General features: G+C 36.1%; 1 protein-coding gene across 3 annotated transcripts in view; it reads left to right on the top strand.

The window, feature by feature from the left end:
* Positions 1 to 27096, top strand: part of FSTL5 (follistatin like 5) — a gene marked incomplete at both ends in the record, with an annotated part of 643376 nt that overhangs the window by 585504 nt on the left and 30776 nt on the right. For all 3 annotated transcript variants that reach the window (XM_082838713.1, XM_082838714.1, XM_082838712.1), the window contains 2 exons: positions 14579 to 14686; positions 18809 to 18933. In XM_082838713.1, coding sequence (XP_082694839.1) covers positions 14579 to 14686; positions 18809 to 18933 — 233 coding nt within the window. The remainder of the gene's footprint in view (positions 1 to 14578; positions 14687 to 18808; positions 18934 to 27096) is intronic.

The raw sequence follows: 27096 nt of genomic DNA on the forward strand, positions 1-27096 counted from the left end.
TTCCATATTGGGTATATTCAGTCTAGCCATGTTTCTGAAAGAGACATTATTTTCTGAGGCCTATTGTTGACTATAAATATCAACCTAAAATTTTACATATATACTCCATAAAAATGTCTTCTAAAAAATTAAAGTTTTCTATCTTTGAATTTGTCTAAATTCTTTTTTTTTTGTAACCATGTATAATTTCAGTCTGTGAGCCTCTTTAGATGATGAAATTCCATAAGTCTACTAAGTGTTGGCTGAAATAACACATCCCTATATTTGTCTTAACATGACCTTAGAGTATGTGAATTTTAATGCTTGAAAGTACATGCTTAAAGGTGAATTAGGAATATCCTAATGACTCTACTTTTATACTTGAAAATAGGCAATCTCTTAGAATTCTAAATTCCCTTAAGGTTTCTCCTAATTTAAAAACAACATGTAAATAATAGATTTAACAGATGTAGGTATTGAAACTTATGCTTTATAAATTAATAATCCAATTAATTCAAGTTTTAAAACCCTTTAAGGAAAGAATATTTCTAGCTACTTAAAAAAATAAAAGTAAACTGCTTCATTTGTGATTTAAAGCTTTATTCATATCCAAGGACAGAGTATACTCAAAGTCACCTGCAAGGTACAAAGTTAGTTTTGTGAAAAGTAAAGCATCCTTTCTCAATTTGATACCTTTTCTCAACAGAGGCTGACTCAAGTCAGCCTTTTTTGTATCCAAGTGAAGTTATACTTCCTGATTGTGTGCTGTACCTCTGTTTGTTTCTTTATTTTAGCCTAAGTATATTATACAGTGGCAACTAAGAATAATAATTAAAATCAAAATTTAATCATCTCCAAAATATGATAGAAACTAGTATAGAATTTTTTATAGGGTGGACAGAGAGATGGAACAGTGAAGTCCAAAATCAAATTGCCTTCTTTTTGAACAGAAAAAAAAGTGAGAGAAAAAAAGAACAGTAAACTTATTTAAATTTACTCTTTCAAGTTTTTTTTTCAGTCCAATTAAATTGGATCCCTAGTGTTTTATACTGACCTTATCTAAGAAATCATATTTCTGACTTTCTTTTATTTCTTTTGTATATATTTGAATGTGAGAATTGGTATTAAGTGTGTAATTTTAGCACGAAACATTTTAAAAACTTGAACATTGTTGCATTTTACTCTTAAATGGCAAATGTTTTCTTGACAACATGTTTTACAAACCTCATGATAAATTCTTACCATAGGGGTATATTTGTTTTCAGTGGATACATTAATATCATTTCTGTGTGCAGCTTAAAAATAAAAGGTCACACATTTTTAATGGAATCTGTCACCTTGGTGTTGCTCTAAACATCAAATGCTTATTACTTTTCTTGCCATTAATACTTTTTGTAAGAATGGCATGCAGGTGATATTTTCCTGCATAAAAGATTAGTAAACAACTGACCTCATTTTGCCTTCTGTGGAGCAAAATCAGGTTCTGCTTGGATGCAGAAGTGGCTTATTGTAACACATCGGGTATTCTTAAGTGTCATCAGCAGTCTTCTCTAGCTGTTAGCGCATTATCCTGAGAATCTACATCATTACTTTAAATTAGGTTCACTTAATTAGCCAGCTGGTATTCTCCTTGTCAGACTGATACACAAGCTGTGTTTCACTGCTCCTTCATGTCAAGGCTAAACTCCAGGTTCAGGGTATCTTTGTTGCTATTCTCACTACTTCGCTCTGACAAAATAACCCATCTTTATATAAGTTGACACAACTGGTCCATAACCAGTGTAGCATCAGTTTTAAATTATTTGTAGTTGGTGCACCCCCCTCAAGGAATACTGATAAAAATTTTTTCAACGTCTTTATTGAAGTATAATTGCTTTAAAATGGTTTGTTAGTTTCTGCTTTAAAACAAAGTGAGTCAGCTATACATATACGTATATCCGAATATCTCCTCCCTCTTGTGTCTCCCTCCCATCCTCCCTATCCCACCCCACTAGGTGGTCACAAAGCACCGAGGTGATCCCCCTGTGCTATGTGGCTGCTTCCCACTAGCTATCTATTTTACATTTGGTAGTGTATATATATCCATGCCACTCTCTCACTTCGTCCCAGCTTACCCTTATCCCTCACCATGTCCCCAAGTCCATTCTCTTAAGTATGTGTGTTTATTCCTGTCCTGCCCCTAGGTTCTTCAGAACGATTTTTTTTTTTTAGATTCCATATATATGTGTTAGCATACAGTATGTGTTTTTCTCTTTGTGACTTACTTCACTCTGTATGACAGACTCTAGGTACATCCGCCTCACTAAAATAACTCAATTTTGTTTCTTTTTCTGGCTGAGTAATATTCCATTGTATATATATGTGCCACATCTTCTTTATCCATTCATCTGCTGATGGACACTTATGTTGCTTCCATGTCCTGGCTATTGTAAATAGAGCTGCAATGAACATTTTGGTACATGACTCTTTTGAATTATGGTTTTCTCAGGGTATATGCCCAGTAGTGGGATTGCTGGGTAATATGATAGTACTATTTTTAGTTTTTACAGGAACCTCCATACTGTTCTCCATAGTGGCTGTACCAATTCACATTCCACCAGCAGTGCAGGAGAGTTCCCGTTTCTCCACATCCTCTCCAGCATTTATTGTTTGTAGATTTTTTGATGATGAACATGCTGATTGGTATGAGGTGACACCACAGTGTAATTTGCATTTGCATTTCTCTAATGCTTAGTGATGTTGAGCATCCTTTCATGTGTTTGATGCAATCTGTATATCTTCTTTGGAGAAATGTCTGTTTAGAACTTCTGCCTGTTTTTAGATTGGGTTGTTTGTTTTTTTACATTGAGTTGAATGAGCTGCTTGTAAATTTTGGAGATTAAGCCTTTGTCAGTTGCTTCATTTGCAAATATTTTCTCCCATTCTGAGGGTTGTCTTTTCGCCTTGATATGGTTTCCTTTGCTGTGCAAAAGCATTTACGTTTCATTAGGTCCCATTTGTTTATTTTTATTTTTATTTCCATTTCTCTAGGAGGTGGGTCAAAAAGGATCTTGCTGCAATTTATGTCATAGAGTGTTCTGCCTATGTTTTCCTCTAAGAATTTGATAGTGTCTGGCCTTACATTTAGGTCTTTAATCCATTTTGAGTTTATTTTTGTGTATGGTGTTAGGGAGTGTTCTAATTTCATTCTTTTACATGTAGCTCTCCAGTTTTCCCAGCACCACTTATTGAATTGGCTGTCTTTTCTCCATTGTATATTCTTGCCTCCTTTATCAAAAATAAGGTGACCATATGTGTGTGGGTTTATCTCTGGGCTTTCTATCCTGTTCCACTGATCTATATTTCTGTTTTTGTGCCAGGATCATACTGTCTTGATTACTGTAGCTTTGTAGTATAGTCTAAAGTCAGGTAGCCTGATTCCTCCAGCTCCATTTTTCTTTCTCAAGTTTGCTTTGGCTATTCGGGGTCTTTTATGTTTCCAAACAAATTGCAAAATTTTTTGTTCTAGTTCTGTGAAAAATGCCATTGGTAGTTTGATAGGGATTGCATTGAATCTATAGATTGCTTTGGGTAGTAGAGTCATTTTAACAGTGTTGATTCTTCCAATCCAAGAACATGGTATATCTCTCCATCTGTTTGTGTTATCTTTAATTTCTTTCATCAGTGTCTTATAGTTTTCAGCATACAGGTCTTTTGTCTCCTTAGGTAGGTTTATTCCTAGCTATTTTATTCTTTTTGTTGCAGTGGTAAATGGGAGTGTTTCCTTAATTTCTCTTTCAGATTTTTCATCATTAGTGTACAGGAATGCAAGAGATTTCTGTGCATTAATGTTGTATCCTGCTGCTTTACCAAATTCATTGATTAGCTCTAGTAGTTTTCTGGTAGCATCTTTAGGATTCTCTGTGTATAGTATCATGTCATCTGCAAACATTGACAGTTTTACTTCTTTTCCAATTTGGATTCCTTCTATTTCTTTTTCTTCTCTGATTGATGTGGCTAAAACTTCCAAAACTACGTTGAATAATAGTGGTGAGAGTGGGCAACCTTGTCTTCTTCCTGATCTTAGTGTAAATGCTTTCAGTTTTTCACGACTGAGAAAAATGTTGGCTGTGGGTTTGTCATATATGTACTTTATTATGTTGAGGTAAGTTCCCTCTATGCCTACTTTCTGGAGGGTTTTTATCATAAATAGGTGTTGAATTTTGTCAAAAGCTTTTTCTGCATCTGTTGAGATGATCATATGGTTTTTCTCCTTCAATTTGTTAATATGGTTTATCCCATTGATTGATTTGTGTATATTGAATAATCCTTGTATTCCTGGGATAAACCCCACTTGATCATGGTGTATGATGCTTTTACTGTGCTATTGTATTCTGTTTGCTAGTATTTTGTTGAGGATTTTTGCATCTATGTTCATCAGTGATATTGGCCTGTAGTTTTCTTTTCCTGTGACATCTTTGTCTGGTTTTGGTATCAGGGTGATGGTGGCCTCATAGAATGAGTTTGGGAGTGTACCCCCCTCTGATATATTTTGGAAGAGTTTGAGAAGGATACGTGTTACCTCTTTTCTAAATGTTTGATAGAATTCACCAGTGATGCCCTCTGGTCCTGGGCTTTTGTTTGTTGAAAGATTTTTTTTTGTGTGTGTGTGTGTGTGTGATACACGGGCCTCTCACCGTTGTGGCCTCTCCCGTTGTGGAGCACAGGCTCTGGACGCTCAGGCCCAGCAGCCATGGCTCACGGGCCCAGCCGCTCCGCGGCATGTGGGATCTTCCCGGACCGGGGCACGAACCCGTGTCCCCTGCATCGGCAAGCGGACTCCCAACCACTGCGCCACCAGGGAAGCCCGAAAGATTTTTTTTTTCTTTTTCTTTTTGCGGTACGTGGGCCTCTCAATGTTGTGGCCTCTCCCGTTGCGGAGCACAGGCTCGGGACGCACAGGCTCAGCAACCATGGCTCACGGGCTCAGCTGCTCCGCGGCATGTGGGATCTTTCTGGACCAGGGCACGAACCCGTGTCCCCTGCATCAGCCGGCGGACTCTCAACCACTGCGCCACCAGTGAAGCCCTTCTTGAAAGATTTTTAGTCACAGTTTCAATTTCAGTGCTTGTGATTGGTCTGTTTATATTTTCTATTTCTTCATGGTTCCATCTCAGAAGGTTGTGCTTTTCTAAGAATTTGTCCATTTCTTCCAGGTTGTCCATTTTATTGGCATAGAGTTGCTTGTAGTAATCTCTCATGGTTTTTTGTATTTCTGCAGTGTCAGTTGTTACTTCTCAGTTTTCATTTCTAATTCTGTTGATTTGAGCCTTCTCCCTGTTTTTCTTGATGAGTCTAGATAGTGGTTTATCATTTTTGTTTATCTTCTCAAAGACCAGCTTTTAGTTTTATTGATCTTTGCTATCATTTCCTTAATTTCTTTTTCATTTATTTCTGATCTGATCTTTATGATTTCTTTCCTTCTGCTAACTTTATGGGTTTTTTGTTCTTCTTTCTCTAATTGCTTTAAGTGTAAGGTTAGGTTGTTTATTGGAGGTGTCTCTTGTTTCTTGAGGTAGGATTGTATTGCTATAAACTTCCCTCTTAGAACTGTTTTTGCTGCATCACATAGGTTTTGGGTTGTTGTTTTTTCATTGTCATTTGTTTCTAGGTATTTTTTCACTTGCTCTTTGTTTTCTTCAGTGATCTCTTGGTTATTTAGTAGTGTATTGTTTAGCCTCCATGTGTTTGTATTTTTATAGAGTTTGTCCTATAATTGATATCTAGTCTCATAGCATTGTGGTAGGAAAAGATACTTGATACGATTCAATTTTCTTAAATTTACCAAGGCTTGATTTGTGACCCAAGATATGATCTATCCTGGAGAATGTTCCATGAGCACTTCAGAGGAAAGTGTATTCTGTTGTTTTTGGATGGAATGTCCTATAAATATCAATTAAGTCCATCTTGTTTAATGTATCATTTAAAGCTTCTGTTTCCTTATTTATTTTCATTTTGCATGATTTGTCCATTGGTGAAAGCTGGGTGTTCAAGTCCCCTCCTATGACTGTTACTCTTGATTTCCCTTTTTGTGGCTGTTAGCATTTGCCTTATGTATTGAGGTGCTCCTATGCTGGGTGCTAGCTATTTACAATTGTTATATCTTCTTCTTGATTTGATCCCTTGATTATTATGTAGTGTCCTTCTTTGTCTCTTTTAATAGTCTTTATTTTAAAGTGTATTTTATCTGTTATGAAGATTGCTACCCAACCTTTCTTTTGATTTCCATTTGCATGGAATATCTTTTTCCATCCCCTTACTTTCAGTCTGTATGTGTCCCTAGGTCTAAAGTGGGTCTCTTGCAGACAGCATATATATGGGTCTTGTTTCTGTATCCATTCAGCCAGTCTATGTCTTTTGGTTGGAGCATTTAATCCATTTACATTTAAGGTAGTCATCAATATGTATGTTCCTATTACCATTTTCTTAATTGTTTTGGGTTTGTTATTGTAGGTCTTTTCCTTCTCTTGTATTTCCTGCCTAGAGAAGTTCCTGTAGTATTTCTTGTAAAGCTGGTTTGGTGGTGCTGTATTCTCTTAGCTTTTGCTTGTTTGTGAAGATTTTAATTTCTCCATAAAATCTGAATGAGATCCTGGCTGGATCGAGTAATCTTGGTTGTAGGTTTTTTCCCTTTCATTACTTTCAGTATGTCCTGCCACTCCCTTCTGGCTTGCAGAGTTTCTGCTGAAAGATCAGCTGTTAACCTTATGGGGATTGCCTTGTATGTTATTTGTTGTTTTTCCCTTGCTGCTTTTAATATTTTTTCTTTGTATTTAACTTTTGATTGTTTGATCAGTATGTGTCTTGTCGTGTTTGTCCATGGATCTATCCTGTATGGGGCTCTCTGCACTTCCTGGACTTGATTGACTATTTCCTTTCTTAGGGAAGTTTTCAACTATAATCTCTTCAAATATTTTCTCAGTCCCTTTTTTTTTTCTCTTTTTCTTCCTCTGGGACCCCTGTAATTTGAATTTTAGTGCATTTAATTTTGTCCCAGAGGTCTCTGAGACTGTCCTCAATTCTTTTCGTTCTTTTTTCTGCTCTGTGGTAGTTATTTCCACTATTTTATCTTCCAGGTCACTTATACATTCTTCTGCCTCAGTTATTCTTCTATTGATTCCTTCTATAGTATTTTAAATTTCATTTATTGTGTTGTTCATCACTGTTTGTTTGCTCTTTAGTTCTTCTAGGTCCGTGTTAAACATTTCTTTTATTTTCTCCATTCTATTTCCAAGATTTTGGATCACCTTCACTATCATTACTCTGAATTCTTATTCAGGTATACTCCTTTTTTCCTCTTCATTTGTTAGGTCTGGTGGGTGTTTATGTTGCTCCTTCATCTGCTGTGTGTTTCTCTGTCTTCTCATTTAGCTTAACTTACTGTGTTTGGGGTTTCCTTTTCGCAGGCTGCAGGTTCATAATTCCCATTGTTTTTGGTGTCTACCCCCAGTGGCTAATGTTGGTTCAGTGTGTTGTGTAGGCTTCCTGGTGGAGGGGACTGGTGCCTGTTCTCTGGTGGATGAGGCTGGATCTTTTCTTTCTGGTGGGCAGGACCGTGTCTGGTGGTGTGTTTTGGGGTGTCTGTGACATTATTATGATTTTAGGCAGCCTCTCTGCTAATGGGTGGAGTTGTGTTCCTGTCTTGCTAGTTGTTTCGCATAGGGTGTCCAGCACTGTAGCTTGCTGGTCATCGAGTGGAGCTGGGTCTTAGCATTGAGATGGAGATCTCTGGGGAGCTTTTGCTGTTTGATACTACATGGGGCTGGGAGGTGTCTGGTGGACCAATATCCTGAACTTGGCTCTCCCACCTCAGAAGCTCAGGCCTGACACCTGGCCAGAGCACCAAGACCCTATCAGTGACACAGCTCAGAAAAAAATGGAGACAAAAAGAAAGAAAGGAAGAAAAAAAGAGAATAAAGTTATTAAAATAAAAAATATATTAAAAATTTAAAAATTAAAAATAATTAAAAAAAGAAAAAAAGGAGAAAGAAGAAAGCAACCAAACCAAACAACAAATCCACCAATGATAACACACGCTAAAAACTATACTAAGAAAAAAAAAGGACAGACCGTATCCTAGGACAGACGGTAAAAGCAAAGCTATAGTGACAAAATCATACAAAGAAGCATAGACATACACACTCACAAAAAGAGAAAAAGGAAAAAAAAAAAAATATATATATATAAAGAAGGAAGAGAGCAACCAAATCAATACACGAATCTACCAATGATAATAAGCTCTAAATTCTAAACTAAGGGTGAGCGCCGGTCGGCACCGATCCTCTGTGCGGGAATCTCTCCGCTTTGCCCTCCGCACCCCTGTAGCTGTGCTCTCGCCCGCGGCTCCGAAGCTCCCCCCTCCGCCACCCGCAGTCTCCGCCCGCGAAGGGGCTCCTAGTGTGTAGAAACCTTTCCTCCTTCACGGCTCCCTCCTAGAGGTGCAGATCCCATCCCTATTTTTTGTCTCTGTTTTTTTCTTTTGCCCTACCCAGTTATGTGGGGAGTTTGTTGCCTTTTGGGAGGTCTGAGGTCTTCTGCCAGCGTTCAGTAGGTGTTCTGCAGGATTTGTTCCACATATAGATGTATTTCTGATGTATTTGTGGGGAGGAAGGTGATTTCCACGTCTTACTCCTCAGCCATCTTGAAGGTCTCTAATACTGATAAATTTGTATCACACTAGGTATGTTGGGATTATGAGGGAGTTAAAATTTATAGATCTACAAAGAAAAAAAAGAACTCATACTATAAGTAAATTGTATCCTTATTCAATGTTTGAAACAATATTTTAAAATATTAAAGAAAAAATATCAATATCTTTATAAAGCTACAACAGATAAAAACTTTTTGTTATTACATTATGTAGTATATTTTACACATTTTTACAAAGGAATAGGATAAGAAGATAATTCATCATGATAATATAACACTGAAAATGGTACTTACATGGGAAAATAAGAAATATGATTCTAGGATCTGAATATTTAGACTACTATTAATTACAATAACAAAATGTTAAGTTATTTGAAAGATACTTCTGAATATGTCCAAAAATAAATAAATCTTTGGAAGAAGGATTGTGGCTTAATTATCTGAATATCACCAGGCCAAGCAAAGGCTACTGTGTGCAGAAAATTACAGTGTTTATGGGATGGAGAGAAATTTCCAAACTATAGTACCAGAAAATTTTATTTAAACAAATTCTCACAGAATCATTCAATAGATCAAAAGTGAGCCCCTTTGTTCTATTATGGGGCAGTTCAAAGCACCTGCTGTGAATAAGGCTCATTTCTGTAAGCTTCTCAAGGCAAAGTTGGAAAACAATTTTTCTAGCAAAATAATATTGGTAGTCAAATGCAAATTATACTAAGTACTAATTGAGCATTCTATGCACATAAGGTAATTTTGAGGTGAAAGATAAGCATATGTGCAATGCTTTTTCCCAATCACATATTCTTGAACATTACATATTGATTTACATCGTTTTTCTTGATAAATGCTCGATGGCTGCAGAAACAAAAAATATTTACACTAATGGTCTCCAGACGAAATGTATGCAACACAAGGGCAATGAAAGATGACTAGTGGTGAGAAGGGAATCCCAAGACATTGTTTATTTTTATTTTTATCTTAAAAAATCATATTACATTTTATAAATATTTAACATATGGACCAAAGTTGGAGACCTGAATTTATCTGTATATTGGATGGTGGGTATGAAGTTATCTTGAGAGGAGAGTGTGAATTTTATAGTCTGTAGGGATGGACATTGGTACCCTTAGTCTTTTGTTTACTTTTAACTATATAAATATCAATAGTGCACATGTCAACAAAACAACTGTCAAGAAGATTAAAATAATAATTTGTATTTGTAAAATATTTAGAGAAAAATTTTGTTCATAACAAGCCTAGTGCAGAGTGTAGTTGTCTTTGTTATATAAAGTAATAATCATGATCTTAATTATAGTGCCTTTTGTCATGTTGTTCAGTTTTGCAATTTGCTTTTCCCAATGAAGTAGATGTAGGTGCTCATTAATTATATATCGAATACTACAATTTACAAGGTACTGTTCTAAGTGCATGAGTGATACCGTTGAGCTAAACAAACACAAAAGGGCTGCCTTCTTGGAGCCTAGAGCCCACTGGATAGAGACAAACAACAAAAAATAAGAATACTAAAAATGATACGTAAATTCTACGATACGGAAAGTGGTCAGTGCCACTGGAAAAGGTAAAATGGCAGAGCAGACCAGGTGGGATTGGGAAAGTGAAAGATGAAGGGCAGGCTGGGTGCACTATTAAATAGAGTGGTCATGCTGGCCTCACCCACAAGGTGAGTTCTCAGCAAAGGTGTCCAAGAAGTAGACACTGGGTTATCCGGGGAAGGCGGTTGGTTCTGGGGAAAAGCCTCCAAAAAGTAGAAGTGTGATCGGCATGTTGGATGAACAGCAAGGAAGCCAGAGCATCTGGATTGGAGCCATCGGGGGGAGCCTGGAAGGTGAAGGATCTGAGAAAGAAGACCAGGTGCGACAGGTCATCATAAGGGCTTTTGGCTTTTACTCTGAGGGAACTGAGAAGACATTGTGTTTTGAGCAAATTGGTGCCATGATCTGCCTAATGCTCACCAGAAAAGAAAAGAAAACAAATCACTGACGAATCTGTCGAGAAAGTGGACGAGTAGAAAGTTGAAGGGTGGAAACCAGGAGATGAGGTTGGAGGTGATAGAGGCCCCTATGTGGTCTAAGCAGGGCAGGAGCTGCAAAGGGCTCAGCGTTTGGAAGGCAGGTCCAGCTGGGGCATAGAGGAGAAAGAGGACCATTAAGGATAATAGACTCTATACTGTCTTTTTCAAAAATAAGATCTGTTTTATAACACAGGCTTACAGGCTTACTTGTGGCACGAATTTCTTGTGTGTGTCAAATATAGTGCCTTTCTCTTTTTCAGAAGCTAATGGTCTAAATTGAACGTTTAGAGTAATTTCCAAAGTAGACCAGCAGATATTTTATAAAAGTCAACACCTGTAATTTATCCCTTTCAAACATTGGCCATTTATGTAGGAAAATTTCTGTTTTTTGACTGAAAACTGGGTTATGGAAAGATGATCCTGAATATGGTTGTTTGCACATATTTTTGTCATTGTTGTATGATTTCCTTGCTGAAAACCATGTCAACATTTCCTCCGTAAAACGTTTTGTATCTGCACACTTGAGAACTTGTAAATAGATTTTTCCTTTCAAATTGAGAAGTTGTTTTGAAAATTGATATTTTCTTCCTTTAAAAACGTATATCTTCACTTATTTGAAGGAATTTAATTGTGAACTGCCTTCTGACACCTCCTGAAATATATTCTCATAACTTAACTTTAAAAAATACACTACCATGTGTCAAATTGATAGCCAATGGGAACCTGCAGTGTAGCACAGGGAGCTCAGCTCAGTGCTCTGTGATGACCTAGCGGGGTGGGATGGGAGGGGTGGAAGGGAGATGCAGAGGGAGGGGATATAGGTATACATATAGCTGATTCACTCTTTTGTGCAGCATAAACTAACACAACATTGTAAAGCAAATATACCCCAATTAAAAAAAAATAAGATAAATAAAAAATTGTCTCTGTCCTGCCATTTATAAAAGAAAATGTTTATACTTTAAGGCTCAATTAAAGCCTTACTTCCTCTTCTCCCCCATCCTGCTCTGTACTTCTTCCTCTGAGCTTCCAAGGCATTTGGCCCTTATTTTTATTTTGTGACATGCATCAAGTTATTTTAAATTCTTCTTTCACCCTCTCACCTATACACTCTTCCAGGACAGAGACTGTGATTATTAAAGTAAATAACCTCTTCTAGTTTCTTCATTTGCTAAATAAGGGCATTACATCTCTAAAACACTATAATGCTGTCATGAAAATACTCTAGTTCCGTTAGTTTTTCTAATAGTAGGAGCAGTGGTATTTCCATCATGTTTAGCATTCATCAGGCATACCTGAGCACTTTATATTTACTACCTCACCCAGTATTTACAACGACCCTCTGAAGTAGGTGTTATTACTGTCTCCATTTTATTATAGAGGAAACTGAGCCACAGAAAGCGTTAGTAAGTTCCCAAGTTATTATTATTATTTAAATTTAAGTGAAGACACTAAGATTGGAAGTCAGCTTCAGAATACATGCTCATAAGCATGGTGTATACTGCCTCTCAGTGATTCTCCCCTGGGATTGTACTGCTTATACAAATGATACTGCATATACTTGGGTCCCATGGGTTTCTCTTCACCCTCCAAAAGAAAAAAAACCCAAAGAATGTTTCTTATCTATGAAGCCTAAATAATAGGGCAGCATATCCAAACATTGTCAGGAATGAAACTGTCCACTAGGAGGAATGGTCTTTCATAGGTAGGGAGGTTCCCACTTTGGGAAAGAACTCAGACCCAGATCCCAGGCTTGCTGTTCACTGGCTGGATGACTGCCGGTAAGATAAGTGTCTCAGTTTTCTTATCACGTCTTATGGGGACATTAACAGAACCTATGGATCGTGGTATGTCCTTACAAGATAATAGTTATGAAGGGCCAAGTGGAAAGAAAAGAAATTTATGAGAGCTGGCAAACTGAAAATTTTTATTCAAATTGTTCCCTACTTTATAAAGTTATCTAAGGATCTTTGCTATTTTTATAACCATATCCTAACAATTGATTAACAATGAGGTCTTTTTGTTATTGCTACTTCTGTTGCCTATTGAATTATTTTATCTTTAACTTTTTAAATGCCTAAAGATTATTCCATTTTAAGCTGCATGCAAAATAGGCTATTATAATCCTACATAGATCAGGTTTAACATATAAAGGGAAAAATTTGAAAAATCAAAGGAATCTTACTGCCTTGTTATTAGTGTAATGATTAATGATGGCTCTTTTGCTATATACCCGTTGAAATTATTGATCAGTACATGAAGAATCGAAATGAAACGTCTGGCATTCACTTGAGTACGATTCACCAAATACCAGACCAGCTATTCCTCAAGCAATAGAACTTTATAGTTATCCCAAATAGCATCAAGTCTCGGGATAGTTATTCTAGGTTTGTGCTGCAGTTCAAGACTATCATGGAGAATTCAGTCTCCTTTCATGTTTCTCCTGCTAAATTCTCAAAGTGGTGGCTTTTCCTTCTTAAGCTTATTGTTTCATGACCTCAAAATGGCTTTAGAAATTGAGGCTTAATATCCTCATCTGACAGCATTCAAAGCAGGAAGAAGGAGAAAGTGTGGTGCATGGAGGTCTCCTCCTGCTATTGTCTCTTTTGATGGAAATGCTTCACTCTCAGAAATCATTCATCACCTTAATCTTCACAATGTGTAAACTAGGATATGCCATGTGACTACCCCTCACCTCTAGGGAGTCGGGGAAATTTCACCGTTGTCAAAGGGGAATAAGATTAGTCATTGGCTTAAATCTCTGCTGGTCCTCAGGTGGGCTACCTTCCCTTAGAACATCACTGCCCACCTGAACCCAAAATGTTATCGTGGCTCTGTTAGCCAGAGAGAAAAGGGTGAGGACACTAATACAGAAATGCTTAAATAGGTCTTTTCAGAAATCCAGTAATTAATTCTAATCCAAGAATATTGAGAATTTTAAATAGATAAAATACAGGGCAAGATTTCAGAAAAGAAATACTTTAGTAAGACTAAATTGCCAAAGTGTTAGTTAAAATATGAATCTCTATATATTCAACTACAACTTTTAATCCACTGAGAAGAGAATTACATTATAAACTAGGACTTGGGAAATTCTCTAAGGATATTCAGTAGAGCTTGGAAAGAAACGTTTTCAATATTGGATAAAGGTTGTTTTACTGAAAACAATTTGTTCTATGTTATTAAATTAGAAAATGTGTAACTATTAATATTGCAGGAAATTACTTCTAAAAGGTATTAGTTTATGACATAAATAGCTTGGAATTAAGGTGAGTGAAATAACTTTCTGGCAGCAATGCGTGTTTTGGAAGTTTTGTTTTCAGTAAATGCTAGATATTATAAATATTAGCAGAAAAATACATTTACCATATCAAGTACGATACAGAAAATTGCTTCTTCTTTTTCTGTGGCTTTAGACTTCTCATTAAGGAAACTAAATTAGGTAATCTGTTATTAGAGTTACAACCATATATCAGATTGTTGGCATTTTAGGATTATAAATGGTCAAGTCCCATAACCAGCAGTGGGATAGAAAAATCTAATAGTATAAATATAGTTCTTACCTGTACTCAACAGTTGATTAAAATGCACGTATTAATCATTTATACCTTGAGTTTCTAAATAGCTTCTCCATTATTTGCATAGGTAATGAATTTGCGTAGGTAATGAATGAATGTAAGACTATATAAAATTGTGCAAAAATATATTTGAGTAAAGTATTATATTTCCAAATTAATCAATAAAGGTTTAGAAAATTAGATAATTGGCAACATACATTTTTAATCTGACATCTAAACTCTTGGATTTTTCTATAATTTTTGGCCTCGTTTTAAACTAATATTTTGGTCTGAAAACTTTTTCAACTTCTATCTACTACAGGCAGTAAGCACAGACCCCATCCCTGTTAAATTACACTACGACAAATCACATGATCAAGTCTGGGTGCTAAGCTGGGGTACCATGGAAAAGACTTCTCCAACACTACAGGTAAGTACATTTCAGTGTATTTGAGAAAATAATGATCTTTAAACCTTTCAATATCTAATTGGACACATAACCATTTAACGATGATATTCTTCCACCTAGATCTTCACAGTAAGGGAAAAAAACGTTGATTCTCAAGTACCTTTTTGCTTGGAAAATATTTTAGTTCAGACGTTCCAAACATTAGATTTATATGCAAAAAGAATAACCTACGATGACAAAGCTGAAGCCATTAAGAAAAAAATATTATAATTTACGTTTCCTACCTCCCTCGAATTTTCATGAGAATTTTCTTGTTTCCATCTGTTTTAAATGGGGCCTGGAGGGTGGGTCCTGTGAGATAGAGACCAGGAGAGTTAGACAGAGTCTCAAAGCAGGTCCCCAGTGTTCTCCAAACACATAGTACTTTACTATCTGAGTGCAGGTTCACTTCTAATTGGGAATATGTACTGTCATTTTTGTGAAATTTGCTTATGTTTTGAAATTGTTTACATGAGAAATTGACAGATAGAGGTATATATACATATATACACATTTTGACAGTGACTATCTGTAGAGTTGATGAGAAACTTCCCACACATTGTCCAGCCATCTAAAAACAGGTTCTTTTTCTCTGAATGTCTAATAAAAATTATGCTAATAAGATTTAGTGAATTTTTAAAATACTTGGTGGGTGGAAGTGAAAGGTTAGTTTCACAACTGAAAATATAAAATAAAATGTAAGGACTGAGAATTACTCTTAAAATACGACATACAACAAGACTTATTTACATGAAGAGTGTGTGTGTGTATTTATGTATGTATAAGACGGATAGATGATAAATAGGTGATAGATAGATAGATAGATAGATCATAGATGATAGACAGACTGACAGGAAACACAGGGTCTCTGGATCAGAGAACAGACCGTTTCTTACCCATGCAGCCTGTTAGTATTTATTCTCTGGCCCCAACCCCTATGGGGTGATGTGGTGAGAGGCTAGTGTCACCCTTCATGACCAGCACCCTTCATGACCAGTCCTACTGCAGGAGGAGCCTGGAATCATGTGTCTCTAAGTTATTTTAGGCTGCTGGCACCTCAACCCACCGTCTCATGTGAGAGAGAAGAGATTATTAGTCTGGAAAGCATGCAAATCTTCTCCAGGGAGAGGAGGGGAAGGTCAGTACCCTGGCACCTCAGTAATTGGCTCAGAGGAATTAAGTCTCTAAATCTCTCAGGAGAAATACTCTGTTTCTAGCTTCCAAAGGCATTTTTGCTGCACGATCATCCTTTAACCAAGGTGGCGTGCTTTTTGCGCAGAAAGACTTGACTCTGCGGAAACATCAAGATACTTATGGATAATCGTCTCCCAACAGGATTACCAGAAAATATCTTCGAGAGAAATGGGATTTGAGATTTGTTTGAAAGGGGAACAGACTTTCCTCTGGAGAAATTGAACTGAAACCAAAAACATGGTCAAGCTCTCATTTTTGCTAGAGTGTCCCTGTGCCATGATGGTGAAAGATTAGACTGGAAAGAGAGATTGACGCCAGGTCTTGAGGGCTAGGAAGTAACTTTTTAGCCCTAATGTGTTATATCTTATAATGGGACCCTCTCACCCTTGAAGGTGCAAAACATTTTATCAAGGATCTGAAAGCCCTCCTTTGTGTTTTCCTGTTGAGTATAATTAAATCTGTACATCTTCGTTGATTATGAAAGCAATATGTTTTATTTTCTGTGACATTTATAATTAATTAATTAATACCCATAAACTGTCATAATTTTAGGTATTTAAGACAGTGATTTTCCATCTAGTGTTCTCAGATGAAGTCTGAATATTTATCATAGTATGTTTTTCTTTTTAAAGAGCACTTATGTCTTATGAAAGCTTAAGAAATTCTGTAAAAATTTAAAACTCATTAGTCTGTCATCTGCACAGTTCTGCAACCTGTATGTAATGTCTTGTAAACGCACAACAATTAGAAAAGAAAATATCCCCAGGAAACAACTTGGAATAAAGTCCTTGCGTTCTTCCATTGGCCAGGAAGTAGGACCCAGCCAGATGGGGTGACAGTGGGAGGTGGTAGCTCTGGGTTTGCAGCAGGCATCACATAAAGACAGGCCAGCAGCAGGATGCTGTTAGAAATGAGTTCAGAATTGTTGCAAGATTGGGCTTATTGATTGAGGTACATCACAGATCAATCTGTGTCCTTCAGTGAGCTCGTCCTGAACCTGGCAATTCACCACTCCCTGCTCAATTCCAGCAACGAGAAGGACCTCAACCCATCAAAGTCCAGACTGAGGGGAACTGGGGAAGTGGCTTTGTATTTTTTACAACCTAGGATGGTGCCAAGCGCAGAAGAGAGGTCCAGTTAATCTGCCTTCAGTGGCGTGAAATATTTTTGCGTCATTAAGTTTGGGATGCAATACACACATTACAGTGTTGTTTAAGTGTTACCTGGCCCATAGCAAGCTCTCAGTAAGTAGTATTATTGCTGCTGTCAGTCTAAGTATTATTATTAATTTCAAATACACGTACATGCAGCTTGAGAATTATGTACCTCTATACAATCTAAAGGGAAGAAAATTTGGGGAGTTCCATTGTTATTACCCCTGTTGAGTTTTATTAAAGTCTTACAGGCATAATTATGAATGGCTAAAATCCAGTGAGGACTTTCTCACTGTTACTCATTAATAAAATAGGTAGAGTACGTTTAAAGCGTTATCACATACTTTGGTTCTCTCTTCCTCTGGGCACATGGTGGGGGGGGGCTTCTTTTGGTTGGGTGAGGCCATATGATTACTTTTGGCAGAAGAGGTCTTTCATAAATGGAAACATTCAAGGTAGTTAGCTGCTCTTTCCGCATGGAAATCAGAATTAAAAACGCTAAAAACAATAGATATCCTACCAAAGCCCTCTAGGAAAGTAAGAGGTATGAAACAAAAGTCTTTATTATTAAATAAAGAAGTAAGTAGTAAAGAAGTAAAGATTTGTTTCTGCTTTGTTTTGGTTTGTGGCTATAACATGACTGAGCCTTTCTTGACTATTATAATAATTACTCTATTTTCTTGAACTTGGCAATTCCCAATGTAACTCAATGAAATTATGCTCATTGCAATAAACAAAAATTAACTTTTTAGGGTAAAAAAAAATCTAAAACTAAAAATGCTATCTCCTTCTGTCCTAAAAACCAAAGGAAGACACTCAGTTTTGAGGGAAGATAGTCTATTTAACTTAGGCAGTCAAAAGTTTAAGAAGTTTGATTTGGTGCCCATATGTAGAAAGGATTTAAAAGGGGTAAAATAAAAGCAGGAAAATACTTTAAAAAGCTAACACAGAACAATGGTTGTGCAGCAGGGACAATAGGACAGCTGTGAAGGTATGAGAAATCAGAAGAAAGAACTGATAGAATTTCATGCAAAAATGGGATATAAGGGATAAAATAGCTTAAATGTAGTGATCTTTTCTTTAATGAACTATGAAAGTTTTAAAAACTAATTAATGACGAATAGTTAGAAGAGACCTCTTTGATTAAAACTTATTCAACTTTATCGTTTTCAATTTATAAAAGGGAAATTTTTAAAATATGTAAATCTATTCTAAGATTTCTAAGAGCAAAAATATTTCAAATGATATATTTTAGAGTTTTCTGTCCTATGTTTACAACTCTGTTGTATAGGAGGGGGAGGTTTTTTTTTAATATATCATTTATTCCTCAATCAAGTTGTGAAGGATGGATGGAAGGACGGAAGGAAAGAAGGAAGGAAGGGGGAGAGAGAGGAAGAGAGGGAGGGAAGAAGGAAGAAAGAAAAGAAAGCCAGCATCTCATTTACGTCATGTGTACGCTTGCTTTCATATCTCTTATTATAGCAATAACATTTTTATAATGCAGGAGTTACCTATATGTATATTATTTTATCTTTTAGGCAGAAATTGTTCAAGAAAAAGATGTTTCCCATTTTTTTTTCTTTTAGAAACTTTTACACTGAAAATAGGCAAACGCAGAATTGCAATTTGCTTAACAATGTACTAATTTTGAGGTTGAAATCAAAGAGCCTGTGCAAACAACTGCCAGAGATTTATTTCATCTCTGATCCCATTAAGGGCCTGCACGGCCAAGATCTAAATGTGGTGCCTTGTTTAGGTGATAACCCTGGCCAGCGGGGACGCGCCGCATCACACCATCCACACCCAGCCCGTGGGAAAGCAGTTCGACCGAGCGGACGACTTCTTCATCCCCACCGCCTCCCTCCTCATCACCCACGTGAGGTGAGTGCGCGGACGAGCATTGGCTTGTAGATTTCTCTCTAATCTTGGTAGAAAGCCACGGGAAATCACCAACAGAAAAATTCAGTTATACCACAGATACACACATAATTGTTCTGGAGCTCTGTCTCGTCTGCTTGATGAACTTTTGTTGAGCAACATTAGTGATGAATTTCCTGTCTTCGCTTTCCTTTTATGTGTAATTGAGAAGTGAATCTATAAAGGTATGCTTGCATTTTTAAATCAATCTTACAGTTAATATTTTGGCAAATTGCTCTTAAGGTCTTCGGATTAGGCTTTTGCAAAATGTTCGAACTTGGCCTGAGTTCCTTTCAGAGAAGAGGGCCACTCACATCAACATCTATTCAACATGTTATAAGAACATTCTTGTATTGTTTTGCCCATGTAGAAATGAATATAACATTGTATCAGGGCGTATAGTAAGTTGAAGTGAAATGTGTGAGGTCTGCACTTTGAGAAAATGTGTGGGCGTGTTATGTCTCTCTGTGTTCACAAGAGGTAAGAATGTAATAACTCCTAATGACATCACTCTAAAGGTTCACAGAAGTGGTTTAAATACTTAACAGGGGGAGACTTTGGATATTCACAATTTCTAATACTATGTCTCTTGATACTTTATTTAAGTATTTAAAGTATTGCTTAGCAATGTTAGTGAATCTGAACCAAACTAATATTTTATTCTCTATTTCAAGGGGATTTGGATGGGAGGAAACTGCTTCAGATATGTTATATGAGCCATTATTTGGTTCTTGTGTATATTGTTTCTCTTGAATTAACGTGAAAATTTTCTTGTCTAAAAGTTGGAGTTGTAAGAATTCTGAAAGAGTGAAAAATTCAACTTGCAAAAATAAAAAGGGAAATTCATAAATTAGAATTGGGGCTCACAGTCAAGTTATGATATAGAAACTTCGGACAGCCAAGTATATGTTTTCAAAGAGTTTAATATATTTGTCAAGCAACTGATTATTATTTTCAGAATACCTATTATGTGCTCAGCAATGAAGTGATTAAAAATTATACTGTCACAGTGTTTTTATGGAAAATAAGTAGAACTTATTGAAAATGAAGCATATTTGAAAAGTATTTGCATTTGCGTTAAAGTAATAATCTTTAGGTCTGAGTGCAAGAGTTAAGAGACTGAAGGAATCAGCAGAGAAACTGAAAATGGCCCCTCTTGAGGTGATATCTAAAAAATATAATGTTCTTATACTTATCTGTTGAGGATAAAATTTTATTTAATTGACATTGAGTGATATGTTTAATAAATATCTTTTTGTTATTTTCAAGTTACTGATAAATTATTACTGGTAAATAATTTAATATGTAACATTTGCTTTTATTTATCTCATTCTCCTATTCCCTATTACTGTATTTAATATACTGTTATCAACTTTGCTTATTTTTTTTTAAATGCACTGTTAACACAATTCTTTGGGTCAAAACTCCTGTATCTATGACACATACGGTTAATAGTGTACCATCTGGGGTATGTCTTTTCCCCTGTAACAAGTATATTGGATCATTAAGGTAAGTTCGCTACTAGAGGCAGGAGTTCAACTTTGTCTGGATGCAGTGAGTACCATGTGGGATTCTGGGCTTGTATGTATTGTATAATATGCTGTCAGAACATAACATCTCTTGAGGGTCGAAATGATTACTACAGAGCTGAAGTTGGAGATAATAATACTTAGAGGAACATGCAAATAATGTGAACACATATAAGGCAAAATTTTATTTCAGTTATTTCTGTATATTGTGAGAAACACTGAAAAGTATGCTTGAGGATATTTTTAAATGTCTTTATTTCTTTTAGGGATATAGAGTCAAATGCATAGGTGTTTTGCCAATACTTGTCAGAATCCTATATTAAATTATAGCAATTCTACCAGCATATAGAGTCCCGTTTTAATGAATGTGAATGATCATCATAAATCCTATTGCACAGTAATTATCCCTACTGCTAAAGTAAGAGTAAAAATTAGCACGCGTTTCCAAAACTAAACTGTTAAATGTGAAGAGTATTTTTAACATAATGGGGATCTTTTCCACATCAGGAAAACCTGAAGGATAGATATGGTCTTTTCTCTTACCAATTCATGGAACATTTTTTCCTACCTAAATGTGGCTTGTGTCCTGAGGTTGCTCTTTTTAAGAGTTGTCTTTAACAGAATTTGAGGCTATTTTCTGACTGTTGAGTTGAGTGTATATTCCAGGCCAGGCAGAAGGTCTGACACGTAATATGCATTTAATTAATATTAGTTTTCTTCCTCTGACCCCTCATCACACTAATCTGCATTTCTCTCAGATTGCTACTCTCTCATTTCAAATAATTTATATCTCCTGTGTCTGAAAAACTTCTGGACATGAGTCAGGATTTTATATCCTTAGTGCCTCAAAACTGGTAGGCACTTAATTCATGTTTCTCACAAGAATGGAAATAAAGAAGGAAGTGTTACACTCTTTCCTAAACCAGACTACGTAGCATTGAGGGAAGAAGGTATTTCTTATGTACCTGATTTCTCAGCGTCTAACACAAGATCTGACAGGCCGCCAGCACGGCATCAAGCACACAGGAATGGTGTGTATGGAAGCAGTAAATAGGAAGAAGGTCTTACATCTCCCGTCAGACAGATCTCAGCCTGAGTGCCCCAGCAGCACCATTTGCCGTTGGCAAATGTGACTTAAGTCAGCTTACTTCATTTCTTTCTAGGGACTGCAGTAACATAATGTTTGAAAATTAAGCTGCCCATAATAGTAGTGTCGAAACTACTCATAATCTACACTGGAGAAAGGGCTACCCTGCAATTAGCTACAGTTTTGCTAAAAGTTTTCTTTTTTCTCTGCTTGGTTTCTCTTTTTTTTTTTTTTTTCTGTTATCTATAATTTTCAGGTTTGTTTAGTCTGTAATGTAAATCAAAACTGAAGAATTTAAGAGAAACAAAATTACTTCACATCTATACTAAAAGATAAACTTGTAACTTAAAAAAACTAATCAATCATTATTTGGATTTTATTTTTAAATCATTATTTAAAAATAATGTGAATCATTATTTCACTTTTTAAGACAGTTTGAAGTTCTCAGCACTGTAGAAATTCTTCAGAGCCTAATGTAGGTACCTTTCTGAGTGTCCTGAGGAATTTGAATTTCAGGAGATTAATTTTCACTTTAAAAATGCCTGAGAATGTTGGCCTGGTACCACCCATTAATTCAGCTCCTCAGCTGAATTCCATCCCATTCCGCCTGACACAGTCCAGGCCTCATACCATTATTTCTATTTTATACTATAGCATAAGAGCTTATTAATGAAAATAACTTCTTTGGGTTTTATTGTTATTTACACATTCCTTCTCTTTAGACAACAGAAGATTACCTGAGCCCTAGGCTGAGCTCAGCCAGACACACCAATGCAACCTAAGTTTGATCTAAATCAAAATGGTCTCTAAAGTGTTGAGCTCTGGCTAATGAACCGAGCTGGCGTCCTTGTCTCTTTCTTGAATATGAACGCTTGCCCAGAGATGGTGCAGAAAAACTCGAGACCAGCATGCAACCATTCTTTAAGCCTGGTGTCTATTAGCTCCAACTGTGAATACAGTTTAGTTTAAACTAAACTTCCTGGAAGATGAGAGAGGGTATATTACACTCCTGTCTCCCCCATAGTTCCTGAGCTTCTGAAAGGGACTGATTAATACTTACTGACTCAGAGTTCGTTTTTAAAAGGTTATTAAAACTCCATATTAGATATTTTTAATATATCTGAGTGTGAGTTGGCTAATCCACCCCCTAAATATTTAGAGAAAATATAAATTACTTGAAATTTAGTTAATAACACAAATGGTTTTCTGATGCTTATTGAAAGACATTGATTTAAATCACTGTACAATTATATGCCTTATTGCTTTTAAGTAAGAATAAAACATTTTATATCTTACATTTTTTTAACTAAAATAAGTCATTGAATATGTAATAACTGATGTACTTTTCACATTAATAACTCGTGCATCCAGTTAACTGGCAATGTATCCTAAACGGACATTTTTCAGACTGGCAGTTAAGAGAAAATTTTCTTGAAAAAATCTTAAATTTCAACAAGTCATTAATGAACCATGAATCATAGTTCTAAAGTTGAAGAGATTATGCATTACAAAAGGAGTGTTTTATAATGACCTGAGAAATATTAATTTCTTATATGAAGAATTTTAATTTATAATTTTATCTTCTTCTGTGTACAAAAATATCCAGATAGGTAAGATTAAAAGAGACTATTAAAAATAAAAATGCATGTGTAATTCTCAGAAGAGTCAATGATACCTATTTAATGTCATAGAAATTGAAATAATTCATTATCTTTTTAATCAGAAGTGCTCTACAAATGTAAAGCAACATGTTTCATTATTTTACTCATAATTTGAATCCAAAGAATTAAGTTATTATATCATTACATGTACATAGATATATTTGAATAATATTATAGTTCTACTACTCTTAAAATTTTTATGATATGGCCAGTGCATGGGAATTTAATGGTTTTTGTTATCAATTTTTTAATTAGCCAGAAATTAAAAAATAATTTTAAAATAAGTTTATTTTTTTCAGAAAAATGGTGGTGTTACAATGGTTGGGTTAAAGATCAAATCTCAAAAAGAGCGGACATTTACCTAATTGATTGTGTTTTATTTTTGGCACCATTTTGAAGAGAGAAAAATTTAAATGTCAGTTTCTTGTAATATACGTAAAGATTACAACTTTCCGTGCAGGTGCTGCTAGAATTTGCCTATAAGAAGTGAAAAACAATAGGTTTGGCAGTAATTTATCATGTTACCATATTTCTTTTTAATTTTTGTATGAAGATTGGAGCGGTGAGGAAAATCGACAGGATAGGAAGAGAAACGTGGGTAGCAGGTAGTCAAGCAATGAGTGAAGAAACAATTCCACTGGATCTCCCTCGAAAAATCTTAGATAATTCTCCCACAAGTGGTTTATTTTTGGTAGTAGGGGGGCTGAAAGCGAGAACTAGAAGGAGGCAATGTGGTTCAGAGCAGGGAAATTTGACAAAGCTTAGTGCAAGACACTAAGAAGGCCACGAAGTAATGCTACAACAAATCCAAAAGTTAGCAGAAGTTTTTCTTAGAGGTTTCGAGTTGTCATGAATAAAAATAGCTGAAAGGAAAGAAAAAATATTACCGTCAAGATATTTTTACCTAAATACAAGGGCATAGCTAACATTTGGGCTAGTTAGGGCTATAAATAGAAATTCCTTAAAATTTTCACTGACTAAAACAATACCTTTGATACAATTGAAAACAGGTGTCAGTTGATGTAAAAAGATGTATTTACAGTCTGACCCTCGTAGCATCTGTAAATCACACCTCTCCCATCTCTTGCCCACTTTCAAATTGGAGTGCAACTGGAGTTGAATCTCATCCAGTTCAAGCAGGTCAGTGTAAATTGGCACGGAGGATGCTTATAGTAAATACAAGAAGGCAATCATTTCTGATTTACTACCTACCCCAGGACTAGTTCTATATATAGAAAGGGAAGATAGCAACTTAGGTAACATTATTGCTATCTGAGATGTTTTGAAAGGCTTGCCTACCCTTGAATTCACCCCCGACACCACATTTGATCTTATTGTCTAGAATTTCCAACTACTTCTCCTGTTCCTTTGGGTTACATTTCTCTAGAAATCTACCTTTAAAGTACTCCTTTTTCTTGAGAGGAAAATGGAGCAGTTGGGAAAATGATATTTTTATTATTGTCATTTTTCTTTAGGGGTGATTGGTTGACTGCATAGTGTCTTAAAAGTAATGGTTACAGTTGGGACGGTGTGCGTGTGTGTGTTTCAATCAGTGATTACATGATAAACAATAAGATGAATAGAGTGTATCTGTAAATCACAGTGTGACAGGGAGACCTTGAAAGCAACAGGCACTTCTATAAAAATCTGAAAATGTCAATTTCCACGCTCTGATTTCTTCTGAACTTGACTTGCTAACCAAAACAAACAAATAAGCAAACAAATAATGTTCCAAGAGTTTCTTCCTGATACACTCCTCTCTTCCCTAGCACATACCCTGAGGTGAAGTTGGTTCCAGTGAATGTCTCAGATTGGATAGTTCAGGAATCTTATGGAAAGTGGACCTCAGTGTTATTCTTCAATGTGGGTGGGCTGGAAAACACAAAGGTGGTAACTGGAGTCACTCTTTTAGGACCCTCAAATGTCAATGAGTGATTGCAATCAAATACGGCAATAAGTGGCTAAGGGATTATCCAGGGTCAGATCTGCCATAATCCCTGCACAGCCAATGGCTATGTTGCCACTCAAGGGGTGAAGAAAGAGGAAATAACGCATAGCGGGCACCGTGATAGTCTGGAGAGAGGTCTGTAGCACTCCTTTTTCTTTATAAGTTATAGTAAGAAAATGATTAAGAAGGGATTAGGTTTGATATATGTTTCCTTAAAGCTTCTCTAAGAGAAAAAATAAACATTCTGTGAAAGTGAAAGTTAGTAAAGTATATCATTCTCCCTCATAATTTATCAAATCTGTTAAAGCAAAATTACATATATGGCTGGCCATATATCAGGACAACTCTACACTTGTGACTTGATTCATGGACAGGCCAGGTGGATGAAGCACTAAAATTATCTGGTTACATTGAAGCCCAAACACATCAGAAATTGAAAATATGAGTTGTTTCACGTCTTTTTAGAAAAAGTATATTATCAGGATGATGAGCAGCAATTAAAATTGTTTCCAAAAAAAAAAATTGTTTCCAAACACGGTTCCTAGATAACGATCTGGCAACGTCACAAGTCAGTGAGATTCAATTATTTTTTTGCTCCCTTCATGCTTATATGCTAATTCCTACCACAGAGAAATAAACTAACAAACAAATAGGGTTTAAATATCCCAGGAGTTGGAACTTTTTCTATCTAGCTTTGCTCTTAAATAGTGAATATCTGAAGCACGTATAAATCCTGAAACCATGACCTTCGCTTTTCCAGTTTCTCTGAGCTTCTTCCTTCCCTCTCCACTCTACGAAAACACAAACTCTAGACTGTCAGGACCTCTCAGTTCCCTAGATTCTCAGAGCCTAGTGCACTATCTTAAAAAACAAGACAGTCATAGATTGTTTATTAAAGAAGTTATATACTTTTAAGAGTGTGTATGCACATGCATATGCAATTCATCGTCGGCAAACCCTCCACCATTCTTACAAGGATGCAAAGCTTCTTCTACATAACGCGTGCTAACTTTCTTCATCTTATTTCTAAAGAAGTAAACACGTTATACTTTTCAAGCTTTGACCTGTCATGCCATTCTTCTTTTTTCATTATGGTTACTGGATTTGCTTTTATCTTAAGCAGTACTTCCCACCTTCTTTAGCATATTGGTACAGCCCACACATGGAGTGTAAAATGCTTAGACAGAGAATCACCGACTGCTTGTAGCCTAGTGTTGTGTGCGTGTGTTCAGTTTGTTATCTTCATTATTTCTTGAGTTAGAGAATCTCGTCTGATTCCCCACTTGGTCTCTGCCCAGTATTAACAGGCTCTATATGAGCCTAGTAAGGAAAGAGCCCAAAGTGGATGAATCAAGTATGCTAGCCCCTCTTTTGACAGAATGTTCACTTGGTCAGATTACTATCCCATATTAGCTATGTAATATTTTTGTTGTATGGGAAATAAGGGTGGATTTAAAAGCAAGCTGTGTTTGAAATATAAGGATTTCATTATTTTTTTAAAAATAAAAAGTTTGTACAGGTATTATTAGTAGACTCCAAGCTCTAGGATTTAATAAAAGCCTCTAACTAGATTCATTCTATGGCATTTCTCACTGAAGAAATCAATGGAGCACTAATAACATGTAATTTAGAAACACTCTACATTGCAGATCTGCCTCCTGAGTTTTATTATGCAAAGTAAAATAGCTCTTGCTTCTGCCCTCAGAGGTCCTTAAGCTAACTCACCAAAGTGTTCAGTAAAACACAGGGCAGCCTTCTCCTTAGGAGACAGCTGTGGTGTATACATAGCACATTTCCACATACTTTTTTCCCCTCCTGTCACATATGATTTGGGATTTTGCTGGAAATGGTAAATCAAACTTATTTTACCCTAAACGAGTAAACAATATGACCGCCTAAATT

Source organism: Leucopleurus acutus (assembly GCF_964270905.1).
Source record: "Leucopleurus acutus genome assembly, chromosome: 4".
In the NCBI taxonomy this organism is placed as follows: domain Eukaryota; kingdom Metazoa; phylum Chordata; class Mammalia; order Artiodactyla; family Delphinidae; genus Leucopleurus; species Leucopleurus acutus.